The following is a 12,366-nucleotide window of genomic DNA, read 5'->3' as shown; positions in this document are numbered from 1 at the left end:
ATGAAAATTATAGTCTCCATACGTGCATGATACATATATTAAATAATTTAGATATAAGATATTAAAACGAATGGGTTATATAACACTATAGCATTACGATGGTCAAGTTATTCTTATTACTTTCATAATGACAATGGTTCAATTTAAACAAAAAGATGGGAACTAACACAAGATAATTAGTTTGTGAAATAAACATTTACCGATAAATTCTAAGTCTATATACTCATTGCATTATGTTAAGTATATATATGAAACTATAGAATTTTACATGAAGTAATGAAGTACAATTTTATTTTAAATAATATTTTCTATTCATATATCTAACTATTAAGTGAGCATCTTTTGGCATGTAAATAATAGTTATTGTAGAGAAAACGTACATTAAAACTAACTTTGTTCCTAATTGTTCCTGTTTAACGTTTAAAAACAATACTATAACTTTTTTCAAAATTAAAAAATATATATATATATTTTTTCGGATATCGGATATCCGAAATATCCGAAAGCTTTAAAATGACTATCCGTATCCGAATCCGAAAAACCGGATATCCGAATTTCGGATATCCGAAAATCCGGATATCCGAAATTTCGGATAAATTCGCATCGGATTTTCGGATTTCTCGGATCGGGTTTTCGGATACGGATATTTTTGAACACCCCTACCTGATGTGGTTACGGGTATGTATCTTCTCCATTATCTCTTTATTATTTCTGATTATTACTCATATTTGTGTGTTTGTGTATAGGATCGTTCTTAATGAACGACATATCAGCTATGGTATTGTTTGACTCGGAGGCTACCCGATCTTTTGTGTCGCTCGCACTTAGCAAGCGATTTAGTAGATCTCCGGGGGAGCTAGATTGCCCACTTGATGTAGAGATAGTCGATGATAGGACCGTCAGGGTTGCGAGGGTTCATAGAGGATGTATGCTATGGTTATTCAATCAGCCTTTTTCAGTGGATCTGGTTCCTATTACCCTGCGTAGGAATAAGGTAATATTGGGTATGGATTGGTTGAGCTCCAATTGGGCAGTGATTGATTGTGAGCAACAGCTAGTGAGGGTTCGTACTCCTAGTGGGGAAGAGCTGGTGATTTAGGGCGAGAGGCCACAGCGCAGACCGATCTTATGTTCAGCAGCGAGGGCGAGGCGTCACCTCCAGCAGGGTTGCGCAGGGTACGTCGCCTATGTCATGGATACCCGGGATAAGGGTAAGGCGACCGTTGATGATGTACCGGTAGTGCGAGAGTACCCGGACGTATTTCCGGAGGATTTACCTGGAGTACCTCCGGAGAGACAGGTTGAGTTTAGGATTGACCTGGTCCCTGGTGCGGCTCCGATAGCCAAGGCACCATATCAGTTGGCTCCTCACGAGATGCAGGAGTTGTCTACGCAGCTGCAGGAGCTGCTAGACAAGGGTTTCATCAGGCCGAGCAGTTCACCATGGGGAGCCCCGATCCTGTTTGTGAAGAAGAAGGACGGGTCACATCGCATGTGTATCGATTACCAGGAGCTAAACAAGGTAACAGTGAAGAACCGTTACCCACTTCCGAGGATAGATGATTTGTTTGATCAGCTTCAGGGAGCATCTTGGTTCTCTAAGATTGATCTACGGTCAGGTTATCACCAGATGCGAGTCAGGGCTGATGATGTGCAGAAGACAGCTTTTAGGACTCGCTATGGTCATTATGAGTTTGTGGTGATGCCGTTTGGGCTCACCAATTCTCCAGCCGTGTTCATGGACCTCATGAACCGCGTGTGCATACCGATGTTGGATCGTTCTGTAATAGTCTTCATTGATGACATCTTGGTTTACTCCAAGACTCAGGAGCAGCATGAGGAGCACCTGAGGGAGGTGCTGGAGACACTGAGGAGGGAGAGACTCTATGCGAAGTTCTCCAAGTGTGAGTTCTGGTTGCGCGAGGTGCAGTTCGTTGGGCATCTTGTCAACCAGAAGGGTATTCTGGTCGATCCGGCCAAGATAGAGGCCATGATGCAGTGGGAGATTCCGAGGTCACCAACTGAGATTCGGAGTTTCCTGGGTCTGGCAAGGTATTACAGGAGATTTATTCAGGACTTCTCCAAGATTGCAGTTCCGTTGACCCGACTGACCAAGAAGTCGGTAGTTTTTCGCTGGGGACCTGAGCAGCAGGCACCCTTTGAGACGCTCAGGCAGCGATTGTGCGAGGCACCGATTCTCACTCTTCCAGAGGGTGTAGATGACTTCGTAGTTTACTGTGATGCTTTGATCACAGGCATGGGAGCAGTGTTGATGCATCGGGGTCATGTGATAGCTTATGCCTCGAGACAGTTGAAGCCTCACGAGGCTAACTATCCGACGCACGATTTAGAGCTGGGGGCAGTGCTATTCGCCCTCAAGATTTGGCGGCATTACCTCTATGGGGTCCGGTGTCCCATTTACACGAATCACAAGAGTTTGAGGTACCTCATGGATCAGCCGAATCTGAACATGAGGCAGCGTTGGTGGTTAGATGTGGTGAAGGACTATGATTGTGAGATCATTTACCACCCGGGCAAGGCCGACGTAGTGGCCGATGCCCTGAGCCGCAAATCTCATAGTAGTTAGAGTGGGCGGGGCCCAAATCTCATAATAGTTAGAGTGGGCGGGGCCCGATGCTTATAGCATTATTTGAGTATAGAAATGTGATTGATTGGTAGGTGTACTTGTTGTAGGTGTGATACTTGTATGCATGTTAGTAGCGGAGCGTGGGCGGGGCCCGAATCTCCTAGACAGCGGAGTGTGGGCGGGGCCCGAATCTCCTAGACAGCGGAGTGTGGGTGGGGCCCAAATCTCTTAGATAGCGGAGTGTGGGCGGGGCCCGAATCTCCTAGCCAGCGGAGTGTGGGCGGGGCCCGAGTCTCCTAGACAGCGGAGTGTGGGCGGGGCCCGAATCTCCATGAGAGTGGGCGGGGCCCGTATCTCCTAGTTGCTTGATATTTGTATGGAATGTGGTAGTTTGGGGAACTCACTAAGCTTTGTGCTTACAGTTTTCAGTTTTGGTTACAGGTACTTCCACTAGCAAGGGGAAGGGCTCGGGATGATCGCATGGCACACACCACAGTTTCAGCCTGGTATTGTTTTAGACTCTGATGATTACTTATATGATTTGATACAGTATTTGACATGATGTTTTTTAGATACATGGTTCTTGTTTTATTATGATGATGGATGTTTATGGTTTAAATAATGATTTTAAAACGAAATTTTTGGACCGTATTTTTGGGATGTTTCATTGGATTTTGACTTTTAAGCCTCTTAAGGCCTTGCATGCACGTAAAGTTGGCAACTTTACATGGTAACTCCACTCTAGGAAGTTAGATCTGCAATATGGAGCTTTGGGGTGGCTTAAAAACGTTTGGATGAGAAATGGACTGAAGGGACTCGACGAGTCGGATGAAGATTACCTATATTGATTTTGCATGAACTCGGCGAGTCAGTAAGAGGACTCGATGAGTCGGTTAGGGTTTTCCCCGACAATTGGACACGCATGGACTCGGCGAGTTGGTTGGAAACTCGGCGCGTCAATTAGGGTTTTTATTATTTCCTGAGTTCTTAAGAAACTCGACGAGTTGCTAGCTGCACTCAACGAGTTGGGTCACACGGACTGTTGACTTAGACCGTTGACTTTGACTTTAACCAAGGGTTGACCAGTTGGACTTTTGAGGGTATTTTGGTAATTTAGGATTTTGATGGACTTGGTCCATGGTGGTTATAGGTGGTTGATTTCGTTACGGTGATTCGGGAGCTTGATTCTTTCAGTTCAGTTCGACATTGTGAGGTGAGTTATCCTCACTATACTCAAGGGTCTAAGGCACCAAGGTCGGCCCTTTTGATTGTTATCCGGATTTGTTGCTGTTGTGATATGATTAGATCGATATCCTGGTAGATAGGATGGTTATATGTTGCTATGATATGTTATATCGGTGTCCTGGTAGATAGGATGGTTATATGTTGTTATGATCTGTTAGATCGGTATCCTGGTAGATAGGATGATGCTATGTCTAGTGATCTGTAGTTCGGCTTGAATGGCGGTATATGGCTAGGTGATTACATGTTATATGTGCACATGCTTGATTAGTAGTGAGGGTATTCCATCCCAAGGATGATTGGACCCTAGTATGTTGTCTCTGTAGACTGTAATATGATTATCTGATATATGTGCACATGTTTCATAGTATGTGGGCATTCCAACCCGATGGTTGTAGGCCGAGAGTATTCTATCCCGAGGATGATTGGACTCATAGTATGTGGGCATTCCAACTCGATGGTTGTGGGCCGAGAGCATTCCATCCTGAGGATGATTGGGCTCGTAGTATATTGGCATTCCAACCCGATGGTTGAGGGCTTGGGGTATTCCAACCCGATGGTTGATTGGACTCATAGTATGTTGGCATTCCAACCTGATGGTTGATTAGACCCATAGTATGTTGTTTAATATTGTATATATATTGTGTGTATGGGTATTTTGGGGGTAACTCACTAAGCCTTTGAGCTTACATTTATCGATTATTGTTTCAGGTACTTCGGATGACCGCGGGAAGGCGAAGGCGTGACCGTACACTTCCTCAATTTATGATTGTGATTTCTGGGAAAACTCTGATGTCTAAACTATTTTGAGAACTAATGACGCTCCCCTCAGAGCGGGCCAGAAACAAGTGAGTCGCGGCAGAGCGCCTCTAGCGAAGGAGTTGACCCAGCGACCTGGGTAGCTCCAAGCCCCCACGCAGCGATCGCGTAGAAAGCTCGCCCTCGCCAAGAATTGTCTTTTAGCTACAGTCCAAAGACAACGGCTTCAGGTGACAAAGCGTCCAGACAGAGCACAATCGCCTGAACCAATTGGAGGCCGGGACACGAACGTGGAGCAGAGCCTCCAATGAACACGACAGATCCTGTCGGGACCACAGTCCCTGTCCCCGTACGGACCGAGGAGGATCCTCACTATAAAAGGACTAACACTCGGTTCAGCCGAGGTAAGTGAACACAACTCCAGTCACATATTACCATATTCTCTCATACTCTCTAGACTAACTTGACCGTCGGAGCGTCTTTCCGGGAGCTCCTCCCGGACGACGGCTGACATCCTTTTCTCTTGTGTGACCTCTCAGGTTCCGCCGTGAAGGAGCTCTTCCACATAGCTGGTGGTTCGGGACCTGGTCGCATCAATTGGCACCATCCGTTTGTGTGACATCAGATACGCAAACCCTTTCCCATTTTACTACCTTCCACAACCACGCATGGCGGAGAAAGCGACGGGCGAGCCGTAGGAACAACCGCACAGCCCCATACGCCCGATGGGACCTTTGGGGATGGAAGACACTCCGGCAGCCCTATTTCCTGGCAACCAAACACCAATCTCCGGTGCACCGCCATTAATCGGAAATCCAAGGCCAAATCTCAATGCAACACCAGCTCCAAGTGGTCCGCTGCCGTAAGCTCCGGTGACTGTACCACCAGACTCGCTATTAAACCCCATCACCACGGCTGTGCAAACCGCCTCGCCTCAATCCCGACCAATACCAACCATTACACACTTAACCCCACCCCAGAACCGACCAATATACACCACACTACCTCTTCTCCCCGCTATTGTCAATCCCCATAATACCCAAACGACAACTGTCACACCCCTCGCAAGCAGTGGACATCTCAACGGGACTATGATCGGCGCAGGCATCGCATCACATCCACATAGCCACCAGTTGTCGATGGCAGGTGCCATACCAAGTCCGCCACTCTTGTTCTACCAACAGCCAACCATAGCCCACCAACAGACCCCCCCTCCCCCGGCTCAGCAACTAACACCTACGCCGTACACCCCCTATTATGTCCCAACCGTTCAACCCACACCATACAATTCCCCTGCTATAACCCAACCGTTCAACCCTTACGACATACCAATACCAGATCTAACCGCCTACAACAACATGCTGGTACAACCATTTCTGACGGCACAACAACCAGGGTGCTACCTTAGCCAACATATCCCAACCCAATACTGCTCATCACGAAGTGTCACGTCACCGTTTGTCAAAGAACTCCTGGAGTACGAAATCCCTAACACCGCTAAATTACCTCACCTTAAGACATACAACGGAACTACTGACCCGGACAGCCATATCGACACGTATGAATGGATGATGACGTATCTGAAACTAGATGAGCGATTATGGTGCACATATTTTCCCACTACCTTGGACGGTAACCCAGGAACATGGTTCAAAACGTTGAAACCGGGCAGCATCAGCAATTTCAACCAGTTGAAATACCTATTCCTAACAAACTTCATGCAACTTCAGAAATACAAAGGTGACTGCCACACAATCATTGGGTGCAAACAACGAGAAGGGGAGACACTTAAAGATTACTTCGCTAGGTTCACAAAGGCAACACTAGATGTTCCAGGGCACGACGAAGGCCTAATCGCAGGGGCATTCACCTGGGGCCTGTTACCAGGATCGTTGTCCCAAAAACTCATGGGCAAGCAACCCAAGACAAGGGTTGAGTTGAAAGAAATAGTGGAGCGCTTCTTACGCCAGGAGGAAGGTGAAGCATCGAAGCAGGCGTACCTCAATGCCATGACAGCCTCCACGGGGAGGTGGAATAACTACAACACAACCCACCCCGGTTTTCGGGGAAACAATAGGTTTACGGGACGAGACAGACGACCGACAGGACGCTTCAGACCCTTCACTAGAGACGATAGGCGAGGGAGACAGACAGAAGTCTACGCAGTCGACAAAAAGCCAGCAGCGAAAGGTACTAAAACACGATACTGCAAGTACCATAAGAGTAGGACACACGATACGATCAACTGTGCGGTCTTAAAACGGGAAATCGAAGAGAAACAGTTAAAATGCAACGTAATAGAGATCGCCAAAAGCTTGAGAGCTAAGTTCGACGCAGATAACCCCAAAGACGCTGCCAGGAAACCAGAACCCAAGTTGGAGATATTGGCAATCCACCACAAAAGGGGGAGAGTGGAGCACGGGGAACAAACGCACGGCGTCCCAGAAATGGCACAAGGATTAACATTCTCCAGGAACGACCCAATCCCAGCTGGGTGGAACGGGGACAACCCCCTCGTCATTCAAGGGTCTATCCGGAACGTGATAGTTCACCGGGTATACATCGACACCGGGAGCTCGGCAGACATCATTTACGAACACTGTTTCCAACGCCTGCCGAGCGAGTGGAAAGAAGGACTGAAGCCCGCCACAGGCCAACTCACAGGGTTCACGGGGCACAGCCTATGGCCATTAGGTACGATCCATTTACCATTCACACTAGTCAGCCAGGACAAAACTAGGAAGCGAACCGCCCTGGTAGACTTTGTAGTTGTACGACACCCGTCGGAACACAACATCATACTGGGGAGACCGGTCCTATTAAGATTTGGAGCAGTCCCATCAACAGTCCATGGGGTGGTTAAGTTTAGCACCAGTCAAGGACCAGGAACGATCTTGGCCACACCCCTGAAGGACCTTAATGTTACGAGATTATGCAACCAAGAGACATCTCAACCGAAGCCAAAAGACCAAAGCCAGACCTGTCAGACGGAGGGGAAGTGATCAACAGGGAGCATCCAAACCAATGAGTGATGGTAGGAGTGGCCATACCCCCAAAAAGAGATTGGTAGCGAAGTCTCTAAGGATGTGGGCGGCAGTCTCTAAGGCATACCCCCAAAAAGAGATTGGTAGCGAAGCTCGACTCATCATAGAGCGAACCATGTCCAACAAAGTTCGATTGCGCCTCTCAGCTACACCATTCAGTTGTGGTGTCCTGGGAGGTGTCAATTGTGAGACAATCCCACACTCCTTAAGATAGTCGAGGAACTCAGTACTAAGATACTCACCACCTCGATCGGATCGAAGCATCTTAATGTTCCTGCCCAATTGATTTTCTACTTCCTGTTTAAACTCTTTAAACCTTTCAAAAGTTTCTGACTTATGTTTGATTAAGTAGACATAACCATATCTACTAAAATCATCAATAAAAGTCACATAATAGCGATTAGCATCCCTTGTGGCGGTTTTGAATGGTCCACATACATCAGTATGTATAAGGTCCAACAAACCCTCACCCCTTGCACAAGTACCAGTGAAGGGTGATTTTGTCATTTTTCCAAGTAGACAAGACTCACAACTATCATCCGACTTGAGGACGAACGACTCCAAGACTCCATCCTTTTGGAGCTGGCCTATGCGTTTCTTGCTTACATTTCCAAGACGACAATTCCACAAAGATGCTTTATCCAAGCTAGTAGAAGAATCAATACATAATACATTATTTCCTAAATTATCTACAACCGATACAGCTTCATACACACCATCACAAGGTAATGCTTTAAAATAAAGAACATTATTAAAGAAAGCATTAATACTACCAACTTCATTATCAAAAGAAAAGGTAAAACCTTGTTTGTACAAAGCATGAAAGGAAATAATATTCCTCGCCATTTCAGACGAGTACACACATTTATTCAAATCTAACTTTAACCCACTATCTAGCAACAAAGTATAAACTCCAATCTTGGTAATAGGTGCAACCTTCTTGTTCCCCATGATTAAGTTTATCTTTCCGTGCTCCACATCCTCACTTCTTCTTAGGCCCTGCAAGTCACAACAGATGTGAATACCACAACCTGTATCAAGAACCCAAGAATTAGAATATGGTGAGTTATTAGACAATATAGTGTAAATACCTGCATGGGATGGTTTCACTTTTCCATCCTTGACATCCTGCAAGTACTTTGGGCAGTTTTGCTTCCAGTGCCCCTTATTTTGACAGTAGAAGCATTCAGCATCCTTAGGGATGGCAGAAGGAGTGATAGAACCACCTTTGGTTCCAGATGAGGAGCCTTCAAGGGACTTTCCCTTGGTACCCTTCGAAGGGTGCTTCCTCTTCTTCCCTTTGCCTTGCCCAATAGCCAAAACAGGGGTAGTAGTAGGAGTAGGAGTAGCAACCGACTTACTCTTAAGACCACTTTCGGCACTCTTCAGAAGTCCTTGAAGCTTACTGAGTGTGACTTCCTCCTTGTTCATGTGGTATGTCATACGAAATTGATCATAACACGATGGCAAGGAGTGCAAAATGATATCAATTGCCAACTCCTCAGGGAAGTTCACATTCAGTTTCATTAGACGGTCCACATACCTTTGCATTTTCTGCATGTGGCTCGTGATTGGTTCGCTATCCTTCATACGGGTAGTGATCATGGAGGAGATTATTTCATACCGCTCTTGACGAGCACTCTGATGGTACCTTTCCATCAGATTCTGATGCATCTCAAAAGGGTAATAGTCCTCATAGGACTTTTGGAGTTCAGCTGTCATGGTGGCCATCATGATGCATGCCACCTTGGTGGCATCTCTTTCATGTGCCTGATACTCAGCGACCTCCTCAGGAGTAGCAGTGGACTCATCAAGCTCCTTTAGCTCCTTATCGATGACATATTCCTCGTCCTCGTAACGAGTAACCATCCTGATGTTCCGGATCCAATCCATGAAGTTGGAACCATCAAAGATGACCCTCCCACAAAGGTTCATGAGGGAAAAGGAGCCAGTAGGGTTAGAGCCCGAAGCTTTGTTGTTGGAAGACATCTGAAAAGAAGAAAACAAGTTTAGATTAGATATATCGAATCCTTAATAATACACCCAAATGTAATATTAAGGCTAGGATCCAACACAATATATTATAACTTAGAAGAGGGATGCCGTAATCTAAGCTATAATATATTTGAAGGTAGGTGAATGACGATTCACCAATTTCCACCATGAAAACGAAATGAATTATTAGGTTTAATTGGTTTTTTGAAATTCCTAGATTCTTTTGAGATTCATTGAACTTTTCAATGGCATGTTTCAATCTCGATTGTGCCCTTCACGTTTTGTGACTGGGATGCCGAGGATCACAAAACAAGGTGTGAATAACCATGCAAATTCACTTGGTACCCTTAATATTATCACCTAATCAATGTGCCGGTTAACCACACACGCTCCACCGATCTATGATAAACATTAAGTCACCCTTCGTGATCCTTACTAGTCCAAGTTAGTGTGCCGGTTAACTACACACGCTCCACCAACGACTTGGTAAGGTACAAAGTGTGAATTTCATGGGTTAGCACCATATTCACATTTTCCTAAAGTAACTAAGATTGGGAATTTATAAAAGGTTTAGTTACTTTATAATATTCATCATACTTTTAATGAGAATTTATAAGTCTTTGTCCTACCCGTTCGGCTAACGACCCTCCACCAGTCAAGCAAGCGGTGGGTGAGAGTGGACACCCATTAAGTTGTCATTTTATAGGCAACAACCTTATACCTACCTTATAGACTGGCTTCGTGAATGAGGCGTACTAGCGGTAAGACGACTTTGATCTTATACATATATATAATAATTAACCATTAATGTTATAAATAGTATAAGAGTTGAATTTTAACTTTTAAAACTCTAAGGGTTTGGAATTAAAGTATATTAAAGTGTGTGTAACTTTACAAATTCCAAAACTTGAGGACAAGTTTTGAAACTATTCAAAACTTTTCATTTCATAACTTATGAATTAAAGGTTCATAAAAATGAAGACTCTTCATTTCCATGTAACTTATGTGTTTTAAGTGTGTGTTTAAAAGAAGTGACCTTTGGATATCTATAACTTGAGGACAAATTATGGACTCCATTAAAACACATAAATGATCAAGAATTAATCCTAAACAATTCAGCAAATAATTCCTATCATCTTCTAAATTCATAAGAACATGAACATGATCATCAAAGTTTCAAGAATTATATGAACACATACAAAGCATGAAATTTTGATATAAGCTATTGTAAATGGATTAGAACAACCATTACACCAACTAAAACAAGTTTTAAAACACCAAAACAGTTTAGGGTAATGTTTCTAGTCCATTTCCAGCAGCAAAAGTCGAAAATCTGCATTCTGAGGCTCCTACTCGCCGAGTGCACGAACCTAGTCGCCGAGTAGGATGAGTTTACTCATGAACTCGGCGAGTCCCCCCATGGACTCGGCGAGTTCATCAGGCAGACAGCAAAAATTCGACTTTTTTCACTATTTTGCATCAAGTATCAAACAAACAAGCCTAGGCTCTGATACCACTGTTGGGTTTTGAGCATTCTAACACTTCCTAAGTGTACATGCAACCCTATTAAATCTTGGATCTATGTTTGTCTAAGATACATGCAAAATATTATTTTCCAAGGTTTATAACCTATCTAGCATGGCATGGGGTACTTTTAACCATAAAAGAACTAGATGAATTACATACCTTTTGTTGATTGTTGATTCCTTGGAGTTTGAGAGCCAAGCACCAATAATGTGAATGCCTCAAATGGAAATCATAAATCACCACAAACTTGGAAAAATGTATGAGAGAGTATACTAACTCTTGATTTTGGCCACCACACTTACACACACATAGGTGTCTTTTTCATGCAATATAAGCTTGTTTATATAGTGTTCATGGTTAGGGTGAAACCCTAATAACCCATGTCTTTTCCTCTTCCAAGGATCCATGGGTAAAAGCTCCATGGATCATCCATGGACTTCCATATAAGCTTAGCCCATTCCCAAATGAGTGTTAGCCCACACCATATAAATATAATAGCCCATGATTTAATTAGTCTTCCTTTTAATCACTAAATTAATTCATAATTAATTCAAGATTAAAACTAATTAAGTAACATGACTTTATATTAATATATTATAACTTATAATATATTAATAAATCGTAAGTATACAACTCTCATAAAATTATCCATAACTAGTTTGGGTGAAGTGCAACCCAAATGGACCATGTCGGGTCGGGTCAAGTATATACCAAATAAGTTATGGACTTAGACACCTTATCCAACAAGGTGAACGAGCTCGAAGAAACACCCTCGCCCGGCACGATGAGAGACGCGCAGGGTCCAAACGGGAAGCTAACGGCACTCAGTCGATTCATTTCCAAGTCAGCCGAAAAAATTATGCCGTTTTTCAACACGCTCAAAGGCTACATAGAGAACAACAACTTCAGATGGACGACACAGGCCGAGGAGGCTCTACAAAGAATAAAAAAGGTACTCCATACATTACCAATCCTGTCTAGCCCGATACCCGGGGAGGTGCTGCAAGTATATTTGTCCACGTCAAGAGACGCAATCTCGTCAGCACTAGCAGTCGACAGAGAGGGGCGCCAACTACCAGTCTACTTTGTGAGTCGGGCCCTGCAGGGTACAGAGATGAATTACCCTACCATTGAAAAACTGGTACTCGCCCTAGTATACGCAGCGCGAAGGCTCCGTCGATACTTCCAGGCCCACCAAATACAAGTCTTGAC

At 44.4% G+C, this 12,366-nt stretch overlaps 1 protein-coding gene across 1 annotated transcript; it reads left to right on the top strand.

Annotated features, from left to right (window-relative positions):
- Positions 1-5,727: 5,727 nt before the first annotated feature.
- On the top strand, positions 5,728-7,590 carry LOC145130794 (uncharacterized). The gene has a single exon (XM_079065558.1). It carries the CDS (start codon positions 5,728-5,730, stop codon positions 7,588-7,590), a length of 1,863 nt encoding a protein of 620 aa, XP_078921684.1.
- Positions 7,591-12,366: the final 4,776 nt, after the last annotated feature.

This window comes from Lactuca virosa, chromosome 8, assembly GCF_052849685.1.
Source record: "Lactuca virosa cultivar CGN04683 chromosome 8, Lactuca_virosa_CGN04683_v6, whole genome shotgun sequence".
Lineage (NCBI taxonomy): Eukaryota > Viridiplantae > Streptophyta > Magnoliopsida > Asterales > Asteraceae > Lactuca > Lactuca virosa.
This window is presented reverse-complemented; position numbering and strand designations above follow the sequence as displayed.